At 34.9% G+C, this 23,868-nt stretch overlaps 1 protein-coding gene across 1 annotated transcript in view; it reads left to right on the top strand.

Annotated features, from left to right (window-relative positions):
• The first annotated feature begins 1,692 nt into the window (after positions 1-1,692).
• Positions 1,693-23,868, top strand: part of Tace (ADAM 17-like protease Tace) — a 238,743-nt gene continuing 216,567 nt past the window's right edge. Inside the window, exons 1-2 of the mRNA XM_090406973.1 lie at positions 1,693-1,753; positions 8,886-9,024. Coding sequence (XP_090263099.1) covers positions 1,693-1,753; positions 8,886-9,024 — 200 coding nt within the window. The remainder of the gene's footprint in view (positions 1,754-8,885; positions 9,025-23,868) is intronic.

The raw sequence follows: 23,868 nt of genomic DNA, 5'->3' as shown, positions 1-23,868 counted from the left end.
ATCGAATTGGACACTGCAAGGACCTCATTAAAACCTCTCGTAAGGGCTCAAACTTCCTAACGATCGTTACTGATGACGAAACGTGGTGTTTTGAGTATGAGCCCGAAACAAAGCGCCAGAGTGCTGAGTGGAGACCACCAGAAGAGGGGCATCCGAAAAAAGTCGCTTGGAGAAGTCAAAAGTAAAGACAATGCTGATTTGTTTCTACGATTCCACAAGGAATTCGTTCCTCCTCGCCAAACTGTCAATGGTGAGTTTTATCTCGAAGTTTTGAAGCGACTAATAGCGAGAATTCGTCGCGTACGGCATGAATATCATGATACAGGCAGCTGGTCACTTTTGCACGATAATGCAACATCTCATCGTTAGAACATTGTGAGACAGTTTTTGAGCAAAAACAATTTTGTGTGTTGGATCATCACTCACCGTATTCACCTATTTTAGCACCCTGTGACTTCTTTCTCTTCCCCAGACTTCATTTGTCGATGAAAGGAAAGCAATACGACACCATTGAAAACGTTCAAGCGGCAGTAACCACGATCCTCAACAGTATCCCAAAAGCCGATATAAAACTCATTTAAGAATTAATTAAAAGTGCGAATTGACTGTATCGAAGCTGAGAGAGAATATATTGATTGAAATAAATGATTGGAATAATTGTAATTGGCCTGTGTTTTATTTTCTATCAAAAGTTCGGTTTCTTTTTGGACAGAGGGTGTACATGAGACTCAATAAATCAAAATTAGAACCTGGCATGCTTTGCACCGTAGGTAACTGTCCATCTAGATTAACATAAACAACTCTGATATTAAATGGATAAGAATCCTATATTGTTATATAGCCAGTATAGCCAGTAAGTGAAACTCAAGATCGATAACTACGATCTATGAGTTTCAATGCCGAAAAACTATCGGCGAAGGCAATTCGAAGCAAAGGTGGAGCAAGATCCCTCCCTATTCTTGATATTCTCTCATAATGTAAAACACAGCTCCTAGGAGATGTAATACTGTCATTACACTATGAGGGGAGGTCACTACCCAGACCGGTTTTAACCTTTTTTGAGGTCTCATCAGTGAGTAGGTAGACCTGGAAAATATCAAAGCTTAGTGAAAAGAACTTACATACCTTCACTATACGAATGCCATAAAGGTGTGCTTGTATTTTGCAATTAAAATAAACAACTCTGATTAGTTTATTGTCAATTTCCAGCTTTAAAATGCTATAACGCTGATGCAGTACCATATAATGCTTACTAATTTCTGTTTCTTCAAGTAATATATTATATAGTCTGGTAGTTGACTAGTAAATGCATTTTATAATTTTGTCTTTCGATGCTTTCTAGGTTTTTTAATTATTGATTTTTCTTTGAAACTGTTTTATTCGAACTCCTCATTGTAAATGCTGGCATACGTAAAACATTTCCACGATTTTTTATACTTTTAGATTTCTCCGTAAATGATATTTTTGCAAATCATTTTATCCATCAGTGTGACTCACTAGCTGACGAACTTTTTCGGTTTTTTGACGTCATAAGAACAGAATGATAGCAGAGGTCTAGTCTAGTGTAGTGTGTGCACATGTGTAAACATGAATTTGTTAGCGGTTCCGTGCAGTTTTGTTTTATTGTTATGAATTGCTTGTGCTTATAGTCGCTGTGATAGATTCCTATACAGAAAACGAACTTAATTGAACATGGAAGTGCATCAAGTGTTTCCGCTTATATTATCTGTAATACTCACGTGTACTGCTGAAGGTAAGAAATTTGAATTTGTGCAGTTGCGGTTGTGATTAATTTGAATCACCAGCATGCAATCATTATTTGTGTGATGCGTTGTTGAACTTGTTTGCTGCTATACATTAAAATACCGAGCATGTGCATATCATTAAATTTACTTTAAGGGTAAGGTTTTAGAAAGTGATTGTGAGCACAACAGTAATCCCTCTTTTCATTTAAACCCTCGTTTTTGACATTTAGGTTTTAGAAACTGATTGTGACCTCAAGAGTAATCTCTCATTTCTTCCTCCTCCTCTTTTTTTTTTTTTTTTTTTTGATATATTATTATTATAACGTGATGCCAAGGAGTCTGAGGACTGATGAAATCTAAGGGCTGATCGCTGGAGGCTGCTGTATACCACATGATCCACCATCTACGCCAGTGTTAAACTTTTTGAAATTGAGGAACTTGAAATAATTTTTTTTTATTTTTTCGAGGAACCCCAATGAAATTTTTCATAAGAGATTATCGGAAAAGAATTTTCGTTCCTGTACAGAAAACGAACTTAATTCAACATGGAAGTGCATCAAGTATTTCCGCTTATATTATCTGTAATACTGCTGAAGATAAGAAAATTGAAGAACATTCAAATATTTTACCAGCAAAATACTTTAATCAAGAAAGCATGTGATACATAATGCTCAGTGACAAGCTGTTCTAGAAATAATTGTTTATTTTTATTTCTATAAGAAACTACATCTAATACAAGTTATGCCTGTTCTATAAAGTCTTATATAAGGACTACTGCAGTACAGTACACCATGTATTACCAAATACTTAGTATTTTTATCTGTTAAGTACATGTATTTTCTCACAAATTGTCTGTTATTAAATTATTTCAGATATAAATCTCTGCACACACTATTCCAGTATTATTATTATTATTATTATTATTATTAATAATATTAAATATACCTGAAACACTGAAGACTGCATTAATCACACCCATACACAAACAGGGAAAAAGAAACATAATAAGTAATTACAGACCTATCGCCATGATGCCTGTAATCAACCAAATCATGGAGCGCATTGTACATCAGAAACTCTCCACATACGTTGAAAAATTTCAAATCATATCCAAAACACAATATGGCTTTCAAAAAAATAAAGGAACAGCAACACTCCTGGAAGATTTCACAGATCTAGTAAACGCTGCATTGGATAAAAACAGAATAACATTAGTGGTATTCATTGACCTAACAAAAGCATTTGACACACTAACACATAAAACCTTGTTAACGAAACTTACCCATATCGGAATTGGAGGTCATCTACTCCAGTGGTTTAAAGCATACACGAAAAACAGAAAGCACATCACACATATAGGATCAGCATACAGCAAAGAGGTACATGTAACCTGTGGAGTACCGCAAGGAGCTGTCCTATCTCCCATTCTATTTAACATATACACACACACACGACATAAGCCAACTCCCCCTAAAAAGTAAAATCTTCCAGTATGCAAACGACATGGCCATAGTATCCCTTCACAACAATGCAAATATTGCTTACAAAAATATGCAACACGACATCAATCAAATCACTAACTTAACCGAAAACGGCATATATATAAACCCTGGAAAAACAAAGCTAATGATATTCAAAACCCCCAAACCCTGCCCATAGAAACTAAATATCTCACTATCAAACATTCATCCTCCTATACACAAAGTGCAGAACCTAAAATCACAACCATCACACAGGTGAAAACAACACGCTATCATGGACTTCACTTCGATGCTGATCAAAGTTGGAATAGCCATACAAACTACCTACATACCAAGCTTAGGATAATAGCAAGCAAACTATACAGATTAAAAGACATTGCCCCAACCCACATAAAAATACTAATCTATAAAGCATTATGTGAAAAAATTTTAAGATATGCAATCAAATCATACGCATTCTGCGCAGACTACAGACTTAACAGGCTACAATGGTTGCAAGATAAAATGATAAAACTGATATTCTGGGAACAACCCACTCTTATGCAGGAAGCATGGACAAAACACAAAATATTTAAGGTGAAACACTTATGCCACTACACAGTCATGTTAAAACACTACTATAGCCCAACATATAGAGTAACCAGAACAACATATCAAATAACAAGACCACAGTCAACAAACTACATAACATATAAGTACAACAATCACCACGGCAAAGCCACCCGAAACTTCTACGTACCTGACATGATAAACAAACTGCCATTCGACAACAGAAACCTAGGAACATACAGAGAGCTGAAACAGGCACTATATAAATATTATAGCGAGAATGAAAATTAGAGCAATTCCTGCTTCTCTCTCCCCCACCACACATGCACACACACACACACACAAACCTATGACAAACCTCCCCCCCCTCTCAAAAACTATCACTACAAGAACACAAAGAAACAAATACACCATGTCTAAATCCAACCATATTTGCACAAAAAAGAAAAAAAAAGAAAAAAAAAGTTAAACTGTAATAGCAGTAAGAGTCTTCCAAGCACGTACCAACAAACAGTAAAATCAACACCTGGCTTGTGACCAGTATAAGAACATAACCATGAAACCACCACCCTCTATCATCTATTATCTTCCTCAGATAAGCTCTGCTAAGCTTCGAGGAAGAAAATTATTAACTTGCAAGTATCTGTTATACACGATTGTAATGCGTTATAAATATTATATATATATAATTACTACAGTAACTATGTATGCAATTCCTTGCTCTCCTTGCTTCTTCTTTATACTCTCTTCATGTAACTGATTATTACCATTATATATATCTTGTACTGTCTCCAGAGTGCCTTCTTAATACATTCAGAATACCTTCGGAATATATGCACACATTGATGCTGTTATGTATTTCTTTGTTAGTCCCCCAGCAGCATTTATTTCCCTACTACTCAACTCCTCATTTCATAACCCTACTCACAATTACATCCTCTGATGAAATGATCAAATCTCAAACTCTCGATTCTTGCATGCTCTCCTTTATGCTGCCAGAGATAGTTGTCTCAAGAAATTCATTTTCCTTATTTCCAAATGCTATCTCTTCATTCCAGTCTATAATGCCATAATTAAAATTGCCCATAATAATCACCCTTCCTTTGTTCACTAACCCAAGTTGTTTTTATATTTCTTCATCTCCATCCTCCACATTTCCTGGTCTATAGCCACATCCAACTAAATATGTCTTCCTATCAATCTCCACCTCACACCACACTGCCTCATAACCATTGCCACTATTTCCTTCTTTCATATCTACCCTATGTGGACATAATTCCCCTACTGTCATTAGCAGTGCTCCCCCTCCCTTCCTGCCCTTTCTATCTTCGCAAAAAACACTGTACCCTTCCATTTCTAGTCCTGTTAGGTTATCATCTGCATTTAACCACGTTTCACATATTCCAATGATTTTTGTGGCAAATATACTCAATCAGAAACCATTTCATCTCCCTTATTTCTGACACTTGTAGCATTTGTAAATAAACACAGCAATTCACTTTTAGGCCTATAACTAGTCTTACCAAAGCCACTTGTTGGTTGAGATTTTTCCCCACCATGCTCGTACCCTTTCCTAATCCTCCTTTATCACCACATATATCTACTCAGTCTCAACTTCTTCTCCCACATCCTGATCTATTCCATTTCTATGCTGATCATTCACAACTACTTCTAACATCCACTCTCCCTATGCCACATCTCCCTGTCCACCCGAGCCTTCCCTCCCCCCCTCATTTCCCTGTTCCTCTTGCATTCCTTTTCTCTCTTTATCTGTCACATTACTACTGTTTTCATTACCAAGCACTTCAGTCAATTGAAATGCCACTCTCCTAATCTTTCGCTTCATCTTTTGCATCACACACTGCACTTCCATCTAGCAATAGTTTCACTCATTCAAAAGCTATTCAAATGCAATCCATCATGTCTGTATAATTCCATTCTTTCCTCAAATACATGTCATACATCCACAAACTGTACTCCCTTTTCCTCACACAGCTCTGCTAACATACCATTCATGATTCTCGCTTTCCATCCTAGCTCACTGGGATGTTTTCTTTCTCAATAACCTCATGATATTTGCTCTTACATTCTCCTTATGTCCACTTAAATCATTTGTCCCCAGAACCACCAGTATTCTCTTGCTCGTTTCCTCCTCATGTCCAAAGCATGAAGCTCATTCTATCTCCTGTTTAGCATACAACTTCATACATATATAACTTCGTAGATCTTGTAAAAAATATCAGAAATATTGGCAATAGAAAATACAACTTTGTGTATTTGCATGCTGTAAACAGTTATAAGTGGTTATTATAATGACTTTTAGTATTTATTTTAGTATTTATTTTAGTAATTATAATGACATGTAGTACTATCATATCCTGTACACCTTTAGGGTACATGGCAGGAATTTGATGATGATTATAATGACTTCATCCTTCTGATCTTAATGTGAAATTTGGTACTTAGGATTCCTGTTAAAATTTGTCATTTCATTTAGTTAGTTTTAATTGGCAGGATTAGGCAATAGAAAATTATACTGGAATTTAGAGTGGACATAAGATGACCATATGTATTAATTTTGATTTCCATAAGGTCATTTTTATTGACAAAATTTGCTAAAATGATTTGAACTGATACTAATAATAAATTAATTGAGTTTAATTTCATTAAACTCAATCAACTTTGATTGAGTTTAATGAAATTTGATTGGATGTAGTTTTTTGATATTTCAGATTATTATTATTATTATCTAGGCCTCCATGGAGTCAAAAGACTCATCGTTGGAGGTCATTTTTAGGAAACACAAAGTTTATCATACCACTCCTTGAACCCATTGACTGTTACCACTTCAACCACGCTCTCAGGCAATGCATTCCAAGGTTCAACCACCCTCTTGCTCACAGTTTCTTTTTGTAACTTCCAGGGTAAGGAGTTTAAACAGTTTAAAAGTCTCAATCATACATCTTTTCTTCTTCTATCCACCAAACTCTGCATTCCACATTCCCTCAGTTGATCCTCATAATTCATATTGTATTGTCCTGAAACCATCTTTGTTATCCACCTCTGTACCCTTTCCACAGTCAGTTTATCCCCTTCAAATCCTGGGGACCAAATCTGAGAACAATAGTCTAAGTGTGGTCTGATCAAGGTCTTATATACAATGGAATGATAACTCTTTTATCTCTGCAGGTCAACATCCTTCTGAGTATTGCAGCAATCCTCTGAGTTAAATCATTACACGTTTAGTTTCAGTTGTACAATTAGGCAAAATGAAATTATATGTCTGAATACATAAACCGAAAATGAGTGAATATCTTATAAACATGCTATGATTTTTGGCACATCTGGTTATAAAAGTACTGCTCCTTGCTAGGACTCTTTGAATAAGATTCTCCAGGTTGTAAGCAAACGTTTGTGCATGAAGAATCTTTATGACTAGACTACTTGTATATGAAAGCTGATGACTTCACATTGGTTGCTTTAGCATCATTGTGAAGTCATTATAATAATCACTATACTAGTGGTTATTATAGTGGTTGTTATTATAATAATAACCACTTCTATAGTTCAGTTGGAACTACAACAGAACATTTTGCCCTTACTGGAAAAGACCTGGGTTTGATTCCTGTGATGAGAGGATCGAACTCATGGACGTTTTCAATGGTGAGTTAGTCACTTTCATATGGAGGTAGCAGGGTTTTTCCCTCCCAGAAACTTGAATTTTTCATCCTGCATACAGGCAAATCGGCCATGAGAACACACACACGCATGGTGATGGATGGCATTGATCATAATAGTGTCATGTATAGGTGGAGAATTAAGTATTAGGGAGATAGAGGAACACCTACATTATAACACCTATCTGTTGAAAACTGGATAGGTGTTATAATGGGAAGAGTTGAGGTCTGGTGAGAAGGAGTCACAGCAGAGATGACATAACTAGTTATGAGCCTCAAAATAAGTTGATGGATTTATTTATAAATGCTAGAAGTATCAAAAAAATGGAGACAGAATTTTTGGCATTGAGTTGATTAACTAAAATTTGTTACCATATGTGAAATATGATTGAGAGAAGATGATATATAGTCTAGAATAGATGACACGTCACTGTATGTATTAATGGTATGTTCTATGGAATTGATGGCTTCCATGCTTGCTTAATAAAAGCTTTGTAACAGGAGGTTCGAGAAGCGTGGAAAGAAGTATTAAGGTGCAGAAAAGGTTAAAAGTAAATTTACTATATAGTATCCACTAAATGCTTGTCCTGCTTATCCAGTAGAAAACTTTATGAATGGGGAACATTTACTGATGTTTCCCCATTGGTGGAGCTATGCTGGAGGAAGGAAAGGATTGTAGATAGAAATTTGAAGTTCAGAGGAAATATTGCAAAGGTTGTGAAGACAACCCAGAGAATTGCTGCAATGTTTTGGAGGATGTTGACTATCAGAGATAAAGAGTGGTAGTTCCAGTTTATAAAGCTGTGATCAGACCTCTTTACTCAGATCTGGTCACAGTGATTTGAAGGGAATAAAAGAATAAAAAAAAAAAAGGGAATAACCTTGGAGAATTTGCAGAAGTGGATAATAAAAATGTTATCAGAACTTTACAATATAGGCTATGGATATAAACTGAGGGTTTGCAAACTACAGTTCTTAGTGGAGAGATGATGGAGGATATAATTGAGGCATTTAAACTGTTGAAATGTATTTTTGTCATATTTGACACTGGATATTTTTCATATGATAGGACAAGGGGAAGGAATAAAGACAAACCTGGGGGGGTTCTCTGGAAGTTGCAGAAGGAAGTAGTAAATAAGAGGGCAAGAAGTTTTTTTTTTTTTTTTTTTTTTTTTTTTTTTTTTTTTTTTTGCATGGAGAGTGCTAAGAGCATGGAATGCATTGCTTGAGAAGATTATCAGAGTGCAAACAGTGGATGACTATAAGGAGTGGTATGATAAATTTTTCATTGTCTAAGGTGGACCTGCCATGATGAGCAATATGACCCTATGGAAGTCTAGTCTAGAATAATAATAGTAATAAAATTTTATATGCTCCATATAAAAAAAAAATAATAAATTGCATGTGTATAATTATATGTGTTTCTCTTTCAGCTTCCATTTTTAAACAACTTAGTTATTTTGAAACTCTAAGAGCAGCTGATGTCAGCCATACAATCACAAAAAGAGGAGCATTGCCCAGTCGACATAAATTCAACACCATAAAGGAAGTGTCTTTTAGAGCCCTAGGAAGGTATATAAGATTTTAATTTAAAAGTTTATTTTATTTTATATGCTTGAGGATTTTATTCTCCTGAGAGGTTTTGATAATCACTGATGCCATTCAGTTATTGATTACTACTTATTTTAGGGTTCATTTTGAAGCTTACACAAAAGTTTTTTGCAGCCATGTTAGTAACAGAAAATATTCTTAAGGGGAGGAGATGCTTAACATTTGAAGCTATATAACTGAAAATAGATCTCCACATAACTAATAAGGAATTCATACCAACTAGAGCTGCTGAAAACAGTTCTCATTCTTCATCTTATCGTGTGCCTCCTCAGTAGGCAATATGCCAGCCTTACATTGCCCGAACCAACATGCAGCATCATGTACAGTGGGATGCAGGAGCGTGGAAAGCTGTTCTGAGATTTTTCATATGATAACAATCATTACCTGATTGTTATGGAGCATTGAATCACAGCACACCCTCTGCTGAGCAGATGGATATTTGTGGGTGTGGCAGATGCCTGGTGAATGTTTCTTAACAGAGTGCATAACCCCAACTATGAAATTTGGAGGTGGTGGTGTGATGGTATGGTCCTGTTTTTCATGGTTTGGCCTCAGATCTCTGTGGTGCCATAAACTTCTAAGAGGTTGCTGAACATTCTGGTCAGCAATGCTTCCTACTTTGTGGCATTTTTATGGAACTGACCATTGCCTCTTTCAGCAAGATAGTGCACCTGATGAGAGCTGTGTTTTTGTAACTGCATGGTTTGTGTACATGAACATCACCACACTTGACTGGCCTTTACAGAGCTCTGATCTCAACCCTATTGAACATCAATTGAAAGCCAAACAGCTATTTTTCTGGCATCCTTAATAATAATTAAGGGGATACAAATCCCTTGTTGTTCAACTGCCAGTAAGCAAAACTCTAAGATTGAGAACTACGAATCTATGAGTTTCATATATACTGAAAAACTATCGGCGAATCAAAGTGTAAATGACCACTTGGTAGTACAACACCAAGGCAACTCGAAGCAAAGGTGAAGCAAGCTCCCTCACTATCCTTGATATTTTCTCATAATGTAAAAACACAGCTCCTAGGGGATGTAATACTGTAATTACATTATGAGGAGAGGTCACTACCCAGACTGGTTTCAACCTTTTTTTGAGGTCTCATCAGTGAGTAGGTAGACCTGGAAGATAACAAGGTTTAAGTGAAAAGAACTTACATACCTTAACTATACGAATGCCATAAAGGTGTGTTTGTATATTATAGCATAAATTGAAAGCCAAACGGCTATTTTTCTGGTATCCTTAATAATAATTAAGGGGATACAATTAATAATAATTAAGGGGATCTAAGAGTTTTGCTTACTGGCAGTTGAACAAGGGATTTATATCCCCTTAATTATCTATCGAACATCTGTTGGATGAACTGGAGTGTCAGGTGAGATCAAGGGATGTCTGCCCCACAACAGTCCGGACCTCATTACATGCCTACAGGGAAAATGGTCCAAAATTTCCATTAATTGCTATTGTATGCTTGTATGTGCCATAGGATTGCTGCTGTCATCACAGCAAAAGGAGGTTCTGCATCTTATTAGAGTATGTGCCATGGCTATTTTTTCCTCACACTATGGTGTTCATTGACTTCTTTTCAAGTAGTGTATGTTATCATGGTGCATAATTAAATAGCATGCTGATTGGTGCATTATCTGATTGCACAAGACCCATTCAGTTTGCATTGGAAATTCATGACTAACAGAGCAAGGTTAGCTAGTATAATAAAGCAGTTGAACTGCAATTTATTGATGTACAAGAAATTAGAGAAATGAAGAGTAGCTATAGTATTTCATATTAAATAGGAAGATAAACCTCTTGAGTAAGTTGTTTAGAATTATATGAACAAATTTCAGAATGGTAAATTGGATCCTGAGATTTATTGTGTTTATGATTCACAGAAATTTCTAGTGAAGTAGAAGAATTTTTTGAGTCTAGAGAAGACATCTAGAGATACTGTTGCTGAAAGAAAATTACTAAAAACAGCTAATTCTTAAAAAAAAAAAAAAAAAAAAAAAGAGCTAAAATGGGTTATAGCTAAAATTTTAGAAGCAGTAGTAGATACTTTTCAGTATCTGCTACTACTTCTCAAGATGAAGTGGTACTTTCATTTAAGTGGCTGAAGACATGTTCCAAGTAGTCTTCTACCTCTTAATTCACCCGCATTTTCACTTAGATTTTCAACTTTATTATAAACCCCAACTCAACATCACCAGAGTTAAAGATCGGTACTATCAACGTAAGAAGCCTGAATGGCAAAGAAATGGAGCTAGCTGAGGAATTAGATAAGTACCAGATCGACATAATAGGGGTGACTGAAACAAAAAAGACCAAAACTGGTGAGATCTTTCTGAGCAATAAATACAAAATGTTATATTCAGGCAATGACAATCAAGGAAAAGAAGGAGTAGCCATAGTATTCAACACAAAATACAAGGCTAATCTTCTTGAATGGCAGTCAGTCTCAAGTAGAGTAATGTGGGCAAATATGAGAATGGGTAACTGGACAATGAGACTTATTTGTGCCTATGATCCCACAGAAGGTTCTACTAAGGTAGAAGTGGAGGAATTTTTTGACGCTTTAGAAAAAGCAACTGACACAATAAAAAATGAAAAGTTGGTCCTTGTTGGGGATCTAAATAGCAGAGTAGGAAATGATTGTGAGACATACAAAAATATTTTGGGAAAATCTGGAGAAAAGAGCAAAGCTAATAATAATGGCAAATATCTGTTGGATTTCTGCTCAGGACATGGACTGGTTATTACTAACACCATGTTCCAACATAAAAATGTGCACAAATTCACATGGAGAGAAGGGGCTAGGAATAAGAAAAGTCTCATTGACTATGTTATTGTTGATAGTGATGTTTTCTCCCTGGTGCAGGATACCAGAGTGTACAGAGGATTTGAAATTGGAAGTGATCACTATTTAGTCTTGAGCAGGATAAAATTGAATTTCATATTGAAAAGAATAACATGTAAGAAAGTTTTAAAACGAATAAAAGTTGAGCAGCTCTCAGATGTGAACTGTAGACTAAAATACAGAAAGATTATTGAAAAGAAAATGAAAGAGTTTGAGAACAGGAATCAAACCTTGGAGATTCAGTGGCAAACTCTGAAGAAAACATTGATTGATTCTGCCAGAGAGGCATGTGGTGAGGTTGTGTGCAAGGATAAAAAAATCAGAACTCCCTGGTGGACACAAGAACTTAAAGAGGCAGTGAAGGAAAAGAAGAAAGCATATCAAAAGTTCCTGGCAAATAAGTCAGCTTTTACTCTTACAGAATACAGAGACAAATGTAAGAAAGCTAAACAGTGTGTAAAACTAGCTAATCAAAAATCATGGGAGGACTTTGGCAAGAATATAGAAAATAAATATCAAGAAGGTGGCAAAATATTCTGGAGGTTGTTGAAGAAGCTTAGGAATGGAGGAAAGAGTGCTGTAAAAGGAGTTAGAGATGTTAAAGGTGACATGAAAACAGGAGAAAAAGATATCCTTGAAGTATGGAGTAATTACTTTGAAAAACTGCTAAATGAAACAAGCAGTGATAGCACAGTGGTAAAAAACACACAACAGGCATACAGCAAGAATACATATCCATACTTGAAGTAGAAAAAGCCATCAAAGGCTTGAAATGTGGAAAGGCAGCAGGAGTAGATGATATTCGACCAGAAATGCTGAAGTATGGTGGTATAAAAGTCTTACAGTGGCTGCACTGCATAGTTTAGAAAGCCTGGACAGAGGGACGAATTCCCGATGATTGGAGTAGAGCTCTAATTGTACCCATATATAAAAAGGGGAATAAAACTGAATGTGAGAATTACAGAGGTATTTCCCTACTGAGTGTTCCTGGCAAGATCTATGCAAGCATACTTGAGAAACGGTTGAAAAGAATTGTGGAAGAAAAGCTTGGTGAAGAACAAGGTGGATTCAGGCCAAATAGAGGCTGTCAGGATCAGATCTTCACTTTACGACAAATAGTTGAGAAAGCATGGGAATATAACAAAGATCTGTATTTAAGTTTTGTAGATCTGGAATAGGCATATGACAAGGTGCCAAGAGAGAAGCTATTCAATATGCTACAGTTATATGGTGTCAATGGGGCATTATATCATGCAATGCTTAATCTGTATTTGAGTTGTAAGTCGGCAGTTAGAATTGAAGGAAGTACAGGAAGATGGTTTAATGTTAAATCTGGTGTGAGACAAGGATGTACATTATCCCCTCTGTTATTCATTATCTATATGGATCACATTATGAAGGAAAGTGGTATTAAACCTGATATCAAAATTGGAGTTGTTAATGTTAGCTCTTTGCTTTATGCGGATGATGTTATACTTCTAAATAAATCCGCTACATGTCTGCAAGATTCTCTGACTAAATTCAATTGCTGTTGTAATAGATATGGTATGAAGGTCAGCAATAAAAAGACAAAGACAATGAAAATAGGCAGAATCATTGAAAATGTCAACTATGTTGTGAATGGAGAACCTGTGGAACAAGTAAAAGATTTCAGCTACTTAGGCACGATTTTTACTCAAGATGGTAAATTAAATATAGAAATAGACAACAGAATCAGCAAAGCTGGTATGGTTGGAAGTCAATTGAATCAATTCATATGGAATAAGAGAGAAATTAGTCAGAACACTAAATTAGCTGTATGCAAGACAGTGTTCAAACCAGTTTTAACTTATGGATCTGAGAGCTGGGTCAGAAGTAAAACACTTGACCAAAGACTAGTGACTGCAGATATGAGAGTCCTGAGAAAGATTAGAGGTGTGAACAGATGGCATCAATGGCAATATCATATTAAAAATGAGGATATTAGGAAAGAACTTGACATTGTCAGCATCTAGGAATGCGTTAGCAGAGGTAATCTCAGGTGGCATGGTCACTTAAATAGAATGGGAGAGGAAAGATTAGCAAAACAAGTGTTCTCTGCCAGGTTGGCAGGAAAACGACCCAGAGAAAGACCAAGATATAGGTGGATTGATACGGTACAAAGTGCCTTAGACGATAGAAATATAAGATCTGATAATGTTGGAGTCTTGACAAGTAACAGACTGATTTGGAGGAAAATTGTAGATTGGAAGTTAGTAATTATGTAATTTTTTCATGTAGTACTGTCATATCCTGTACACCCCTTGAGGGTACATGGCAGGAATTTGATGATGATGATGATGATCATCATTCCAATATTACTCAGTGTATATGCTGGTAAATGATAGTCATTACAGCATTGTTGCGTCTGAGGCCATACTTGACTGACAAAATAACTGTCAGCATTGGCCATCTTGTTTCTTAATTTAGTTTTAACTACATTCTGGAACTAAAAATTCATTCAATTTCTGCATTAGAATTTGGCAGTATGAATAAATTTATTGCACACTGATCAGTTTCTTTAAATGGATTCATTCCAGATGCATTTTTGTATTCTTGTACTTCAGCGTGTTTTCTATATTTGTCCATTTATTTAAGTGGATAGTACTGGTATTCAGCTGCAGCAACATCTTTTTCTGTTTTCAGCATTATTTCTAAAATAGGAACAACAGGTTCTTTTATATGTTTTCGGGTATTGTCAACAGAAAAAAGAAGAGATCATTCTTAAAATATTTAAGTTTTCAGGCAACCTTTGCTTAAGCTGTTTGAAGAGACCAAGAAGAAACTGTCTGGCTCTATTTCTAAGATTGAGCTCATCATTTTGAGTTATTTTCCTTTGTATCATCAACTCTGAAATTTTTCTTTCAAATCTGTAACCAAGATTTGGTTTGGGAATCACATAGTCATCAATCTCTGGCTCTAGAGCAGCGTTTCTCAATCTTTTTGCCCTTGCGGAACCCTTGAAATAATATCTATGTTGTAGAGAACCCCTACATAATAATTATTATATATCATTGTTAGTATCTTTCTTTATTGTTTATGAATTTAAAGATCATGAGGAAAACAAATAATAAGTGCTATAATAACTTTATCATTTATTTGTAATTTTCAAAATACAGTAATAAGATGAATCAAAGTAAAATATCATATAAACAAAAATATGTGCCAAAGAATTGTTATTTTTGGAACAAATATGAATAATAAAGTTTAATTTTCTAATGTGAAACTTGTGCTTGTCTTTTGGTACACAAATACTTAATTTGGAAAAAATCCAGAATTGTCTGGATTTTTTTCTCTTCAAAAATTTCCACATTTTAACAGTTAGAAATTTCTATAAAATAAAAAATGTAAAAAAAATGATAAATCAAAATTAAACTAATAAAACTGAAGCACAAAACATAAACAAAAGAAATACATGGGAAAACGGGGAGAGAGAGAGAAAACGGAACAACTCCAGTATATGGTGATCGTTGTTTACATCGTGCAAAGCACTTATGTAACCTTATTCTCCATTCAGAACAAACTATCGATATATCGAATTGAGAGTGTGAATATATTTTTACGTAGGTTAGCTAACAGTGGTTGCCACGTAACTCAAATGAAATTGGTCTTGAAACAATAAAAATACTTAATACATGCAACACTATCATTAAAGGTATTAGTTTTTTTAAAAAATTAGTTAAATTAAAGGGCTGAGAAAATTAGTTTATAAAACAGATTAAGTTATGTTAGTAATGTAATATTTAGTAAATTAATAAAAATATAATAGCAATAATATAATAAAAAGAAATTAAACAAACAACCATGAAAAATCGGGTGGCCCCCTGTTAATGCATAAGTACCAAATAACATAATTAATAATATTATTTGAACATAATTATTAGTTATTTGAGTCTAACCTTCATAAATACATAACACCTAAATGCACAATTTGTAATGATATAACTAATAAATTGATGAAATAACAAAAATCAATTGCTCAAACTATCGACTGCAACCTGAAATAAAGGAGTAACCTTACCAAAAATTACGATAACTATAAAGTGGAATTTAGCTGAGAAAACATACAAACTTTTCATATTAATGAGTGAATACATACCTACACGCTAGAAAACACATAGGATTTGATAAGAGACCGACTGCGCTTCTCACGTTTCGTGCTTGCACTGACTCATAAGCTACACTAGCTAGAACTAGCTCCAGTTGCCGTATGATAAGTGGATCACGGACAGCATTGCCTCACATCCTAGTGGGAGTTAATATAACTAATGCGAACTCGAATTTATTCCATTCAGAGAACATTTATTATTTTCTTCCGCTGTTTAAGTTCATTTATTTGACACTGCTATTCATTATTATTTCTCGTGGAACTCTAGCAATGTCTCGTGGAACCCCGGTTAAGAAACGCTGTCCTAGAGGGTCGACTCTGGATGATGGTAGCAGTAACATATTAGCAATAGAGCAAATTAAATGACAAAGGTCTTGAAATAATTTCATCTTATCCACACTGCTAGATTTGAAAATTTTGTTAACTTACTGAACTTGAACTAGAACAAGATGCAAAAATAAAAGGTACAACAGATTCCTTTTATCTTTGTACATCTCCCACAAAATTTGAGCTTTGTAACATTTCTTTGTCACATTCACAACTTCAAAGTGAGTTTTTAATTCCAACCACTGGCTGAGAATTCTGTCTACTACAAGTTCAATGGAGAGCCATCTCATTGCACAGTTGCTTACAATTTTCAGAGGAGCATCATTTTCATTGATAGTAAATTAATAAAAATATAATAGAAATAGTATAATAAAAAGAAATTAAACAAACAATCATGAAAAATCGGGTGGCCCCCTGTTAATGCATAAGTACCAAATAACATAATTAATAATATTATTTGAACATAATTATTATTAGTATACCGCATAATTAGTATACCAGATTGGTGGAACTGTACTCCAAGAGATTGATGAGGCCAGGGACTTGGGAGTGTTGGTGGATAGGGAGATGAAGTTTAGGGGGCACATTGCAAAAGTAGCTAAATCAGCTCATCAACTCACTTGGTTGTTGAAAAATACCTTGACCAGCAGAGACAAGCAAGTTATTGTACCTCTGTACCGAGCCTTGATAAGACCTCATCTCGACTACTGTGCCCAGATTTGGTCACCTCGGTTCCTTCTTGATGGGGAGGAGGTGGAGAGGATCCAGAGGCGAGTGACTAAGAAGATGATAACAGGTCTATGGAATGAACCATATGAGAACAGGTTGAAGATTTGTGGGTTGCAGAAACTAATTGATAGGCGGAAAAGGGGAGATATGATTGAGACATTCAAATTGCTAAAGGGATTCTATAGGATTAATTCAGAGGATATTTTTGAGATCAGGACTGGTGGTGGGAGAACTAGGGGACACCTATGGAAGCTGGGCAAGAGTGTGGTTAGCAGGGGTGTTAGAGCTGGGTTCTTTACTTTTAGAGTGGTAAATGAGTGGAATAAGCTGCCAGAGTCTGTTGTGGGTGCTATGACGGTGAACGAGTTCAAGGCAAGGTATGATAGATACTGTGAGAATGTAATCACATAGTTGTGTGGGCATGATGTTTAGGGCCTCCCCCGATGAGTCTAAGGACTCCTGGAGTCGCCCGAAATAATAATAATAATAATAGTTTGATACAGCTCTTTGTACACTGCTTGTCTTGAAGAAGAATGTGAAAACCACTTATATGTTTCGGCAACTAAAAATTCTAATTTTCTTGGGAGAGATTTTGCACAAGTGTGAGACATTGAAATTGCAATGAATGGTATACACATCTAATTAAGATTAAGGAGGGAATATATGCCTTCAGTTGTTCATAAACACCATTATGGACACTGGCATTGTCTGTACCAATTGCAATATGATTTTTAATGTCTGGTTTTTTGCTCAAGAGCTCTTTTTTCAATGCAGCCACAATACCACTAGCATCACACTTTTCTAGAACCACCATGCTCTAAAATGTATGCATAATTTTGTTGAAATTTTTGCTATAATAAATTATGGCAATTCCTAAAATCTTATTCACTGTGATATCATTTGATTCATCTATTAGCAAGCTGAAATTTCCATTTCCAATATCTGCAATTAGGTCTTCTTCAAAATGCTCACTTAGAATATTCTTTACAATTGCAGAGCACTTGGTTCGGTGCATTTTTACCATTGGTATAATTTGACTGGGATGATATTTTTGCAAAGATCTACTAGATGATCACAACTGTTCAGTGATGAGAGCAACAACAAAGAAATAATGCTAAGCTGCCTTCAAAGTTTGCTGTCTCATCAGAATGTGAAAACCACTTATATGTTTCGGCAACTAAAAATTCTAATTTTCTTGGGAGAGATTTTGCACAAGTGTGAGACATTGAAATTGCAATGAATGGTATACACATCTAATTAAGATTAAGGAGGGAATATATGCCTTCAGTTGTTCATAAACACCATTATGGACACTGGCATTGTCTGTACCAATTGCAATATGATTTTTAATGTCTGGTTTTTTGCTCAAGAGCTCTTTTTTCAATGCAGCCACAATACCACTAGCATCACACTTTTCTAGAACCACCATGCTCTAAAATGTATGCATAATTTTGTTGAAATTTTTGCTATAATAAATTATGGCAATTCCTAAAATCTTATTCACTGTGATATCATTTGATTCATCTATTAGCAAGCTGAAATTTCCATTTCCAATATCTGCAATTAGGTCTTCTTCAAAATGCTCACTTAGAATATTCTTTACAATTGCAGAGCACTTGGTTCGGTGCATTTTTACCATTGGTATAATTTGACTGGGATGATATTTTTGCAAAGATCTACTAGATGATCACAACTGTTCAGTGATGAGAGCAACAACAAAGAAATAATGCTAAGCTGCCTTCAAAGTTTGCTGTCTCATCAGATTTCTTCACAAGCATATTTGTAATAGAATCAGCCTTATGTGAAACTGCCGCAAGATGTTTCTTAGTTTCACTATGCTTTACAAGCTGACAATATTTAGCAGCTATATCACATCTCCAAAACTTACAGTGGCCTTTTATAGCATCACCAGAAACTTCACACAGCCATTTACTAAACATTCCCATTTGCAACCCCTCCCTCCTAAATTTTTGCTTGTAAGCTTTATTTGTCTCTTTGCTCATTTTTGAAAAGGGTATGCAACTCTTTACTGCAGCGAATTACAATCAGCCTCTGAAAACTTCCTACTCGTTATCGTAACTACCAACCAGAACACTGTACAACAGATTAACTTGTAGTGCTGCTATCAACTTCAAGGCAGCAAAACGGTAGACTGTTGGGCCATGTGACTGACTGACATCATCACACATTTGAAATGTGTATGATACTTGAACCAAATGTACAATACAATTTTTTTTATCAAATGTGAACATCTGAAAAATTTTTAAAACAATTTCTTTAAAAACAAGTTATAAAAACAACTAAAAAGAGCTGAAACAAGTTCTGAAGGAGCTAGATTTGAAGTTAGGAAAGAAAATAAGGAGCTAGATCTGGCTCTAAAAAAATTGGCAGCATTGTATAGAGTTGTTCTCTTGAGATGCAAATCTTCCTGATAGGTCAGAAGGATACTGAAATACTAAGAGGTCTTAGAACTTGAGCAATATGTTGAGAAATTCCTTTGATATATGGAAGGGAATTCGGGTGGATTAAAGCTTTAAAGGCTTCCTACGCGCTGTAGAATAAAAGAAATTTTTTTGTCTCTGAAAGCACATATTATTTATATTAGAACTAGTAAATCTTTACTTGTTTTAATACATAATGATGCTCAGAAATCTTTGGCCTTGTTGAATATCAAAATTAATCTCTTCAGAATGCCATCCATCTCAGAGATGTTATCTACCAAATGTTTAAAGATAGTTTTATGCATTTCCTTCAATTCATATAAGCAAGTTTTCAATTCTACTTGTAATCGCTCTTATACAAAAATTTAATTTACTAGCCAACCACTCCATGGTTCAGTCTAGTTATATTACAAACAATAAGGATAAATTAGTAATAAATTTATCAAGATGCCCTCTTAACTGAAGAAACGATCTCAGTATTATTCAAAGGTCATGAATATGCTGTCTCTCTCTGAGTAGGTTACCTATTATGGATTTTTTTTTCATCTTATAGACGATTACATTCAGTTTCTTCTGAGACTGCCAACAAAGTCCATTTTCAAACGATTCTCTTCAAATTGATTCTCTTCAAAGCAAAACTACCACCTTCTAATTCAACATCTTCAGAATATAAGGTGCTTAATTCTCTCAAAAAGAATAATAATGTTATTATTATCTTCTAAACTTCACTCTGCTGTCAACCATCACTCCCAAATCTCGAATCTCATCTACTTCCTGCAGTACAGCACTGTCAACATAGTTGAAACCTTATATTTCTGCACTCCAAAATGCAACACCTTGCACTATTAATATTAAAACTACACTCTTTCCCCCACTCCTTTGTCCAAATCAAAAGTCTATTCAGATCTTCCTGAAAGAAATTAATATCAGCAGTGCTACTTATAATTCTCCCCAACTTTGCATCATCAGCAAACAGTTGAAGATCCCCAGTCAATCTACATGATATATATCATTTACAAACAAGTTAAGTAGCAGAGGCCCAAATGTTCAAAAAAGGAAGGTAATCAGTGGTATGTCCCCGTAGGGCATACCACTGGTTACCCTCCTTTTTTGAGATGCTGCTCCATCATACACAACTTGCTGGTATCTTTCAGAGAGTCGATCTCCAATCCATCTAACGAATATATTGTTTATTCCCATTATCTGCAGCTTGTACACCAACTTATGCGGTAGGTCTATTAAATGCTTTTGTCCAAGAAATCACTGTATATGATTCTTCCTTATCTAACACACTTGTCACCTTGTCATAACATGCAAGTAAATTGCTAAAACAAGACTTACCCTTCACAAATCCATGCTGACCATCACTAAGAATACTATGTTTATCGACCCAAATCTTGTATTCTATTGCTAACAAATCTCTCCATCACATTGGCTACAACTGCCGTTATACAGACTAGTCTAGAATTGGAAACTTCTGTCCTAGAACCATGCTTGTGCAGTGGTTTTCTTGCAGTGCTTACCCACTGCAAGACTCATTAAATAACCTTATTTAATGAAACCTTATTAACATCTAACCCAATCAACACCTGATACACCTTTGATTCTTTCACTTCCAATTCTCCAAATCCTATATTGCACAGCATCATTTACACCAGTCTAGTATATGTTGATAAAGTGCTCATTCAATAATTCCACTATATCTTTTGCAACGGTCACTCTGCTGCAAAGAGTGAGAGTCATGACTATCCACCAGTGTCAATCCACCATAATTATTCTTTCTCTTGCTTGCCATATAGCAGATAAATTCCCTGGAATTAAATTTGACCTGACCAGCTCTCATACTGCACCTTTTTAAAGTTGAATTTTATGTAGAAAGTTGTTTTTTATTAAATTAAAAAAAATTCTACTTTTTCTCTTTACCTTGCCAGCTGAAAAAATCTACTCACTATAGGCATGTGGTGAGCATATTTAGCAAGCCCTGCTCATAACTATCTTGATACAATCTTTCCCTCTACACTTATTCAGTCCTCTCTGAATATTCTCAATTTTCTTGACATCTTAAAAACCATGGTGGATGGAAGCTAAACATTCAGCATTGGCCTGACCAAAGACTCCATAATGGTATCATTACTTCCTTTTTTCTACAACAGGTGAAGCTTCTTTTAATTATGCCTGCAGTCTGCTGAGCTTTATTTGTCTTACCAATGTGATTCCTGAAATTAAATTCTGTATCACTCAATCAAAAATCCCAAGTCATTTTCAATCAAGCAAATGAATCACATATGCTTGCATTTGTTTGCATTGCATTTAAAACCCCACTTACCTCTCCAAATGTTAAAACATTTTTGTAACTTCTAATTCTGAAATAAATGTTTAACTCAATATTTTATATATATATATATATATATATATATATATATATATATATATATATTTATATATATATATATATATATATATATATATATATATATATATATATATATATATAGACCCATGTTGGTATAATTTTTGTTTAAAATCAGTCAAAGAAACAACCTGAAGGTTGGCAGATTCCTTCTGGAATATCTGTCGATACTATAGTAATATTTGAATATTCTAAATTTTCATGAATTTGTTCATTTCTTACTAGTAATAAAATTATCAATTTTAACTTCATATTTTTTAGTTAAAAAATTCAGAAATGAATGCAGGAATAATAATTATGGCATAAGTCATCTGCAATATGATTTATAAACTAAACAAATGAACAAAGAAATGGTTTTGAAAGTAATAACATACATAATTGTATAAATTATACATATTTTTGGTCGTAAAATGTTACCTTAGCTATCTAACAGGTACTAACGTTTTTTATATTCTTAAACCTTTTTTGCATTTATCATTTTTTTGTACTGTGCAAGCCTTGAAAAAAGCTAGTCAGTTACTAGCGAAACCGGTAGGCAATATTTTACGAACGTATGCACGAATTAAAAATCTATGGCCAGTTTATCAATAAGTCTTATATTTTTTAACATTTTACGACCAAAAATATGTATAATTTAAATAGTTTAATGAAACACAAAGTACGGTGCCTAGAAAAGGAAAAATGCAGAAAGGCCAAGCTACTGAACCACTTAACATTCCTAAAAAGATGTAGGATTTCTCTATCATCCCTAAATTCCTTATCATCAAAGGACATATTCAATCCATACAAGCCAAAAGAATTTACCAAAGGACTTCATTGGCACTACTCAGAGAAAGAATCCAACACATCAGGTACGAATTAAATATAAGTGATGTTAATTGTCGCAACTATTTTGATGACATTTCTAATAGTCTAGATTACACGACCTGGAATGATATAGACCACATGATAAAACAGAGCTACGAAAAACCTTTCCAGTTAAATAAAGTCAAACAAATTAGAAAATTTGAAGAACTTTATAAGAAAAAATACCAGACACACAAAGGCCTCCCAGATAACAAAGTGATTTTCAACATGTTGAATCACTGCCTTTCCAAATATGAATCAGATATCCTAAAGAAAGGTTTTAACTTTTCATTCACTCCAAATTACATTCCTAAAATGAACTTTATGTATGGAATTGAAAAAAAGTCTCTACCCGCTACCACAAGCTGTAGCCAATGATATTAGATTCCAAAGCACGATCACCCTAGTAACAGCAAAATAACCAAACCTTAATACCACTCCATATGATAGGTAAGCTATTCGGAACTTGAGGAAGAACAAAGAAATAATAATAACTAAAGCGGACAAGGGGAATGCCACCATCATCCTAAACTCAAAAGACTATTTCAAGAAGATAAACAACTTACTATCAGACAGTTCCACGTACAGAATCCTCAACAAAGATCCTACCATGAAGAACCATAATGAGACAAACTTCCTGATCTGTAACATGAATGCTTGGCCTGAAGAACTAAAAAGAAAGCTTAAATCCTCACATCCCATTACTCCTAGACTGTATGGAGCACCCAAAGTGCATAAGGAAGAGGTGCCACTTCGTCCGATTGTGGATGGCAGGTCCTCCCCCACTTACCTATTTCCTAAGCACCTAGCTAACTTACTTAAGGGAAAAATCAGATAAACAGAATCCTACATTAAAAAATTCTCAACAATTTGTTGACAAACTCAAAAACCTGAAGATGACACAAACAGACATAATGGCCAGTCTAGACGTGGTATCCTTATTCATGAATGTACCAGTAGAAGAAGTCATGAGCATTATCAAAGATCTCTTTCCTGCTGATATTACAAAGATGTTCAAGCACTGCCTACAATCAAATTTTTTCAAAGTTAACAACAAGGTATACTA

The sequence above is a fragment of the Typopeltis vanoorti genome, chromosome 17 (genome assembly GCF_054136105.1).
Source record: "Typopeltis vanoorti isolate ZY-2024b chromosome 17, IOZ_Tvanoo_1.0, whole genome shotgun sequence".
In the NCBI taxonomy this organism is placed as follows: Eukaryota; Metazoa; Arthropoda; class Arachnida; order Uropygi; family Thelyphonidae; genus Typopeltis; species Typopeltis vanoorti.
The sequence above is the reverse complement of the archived record's forward strand: the minus strand, read 5'-3'. Positions and strand labels throughout refer to the sequence as shown.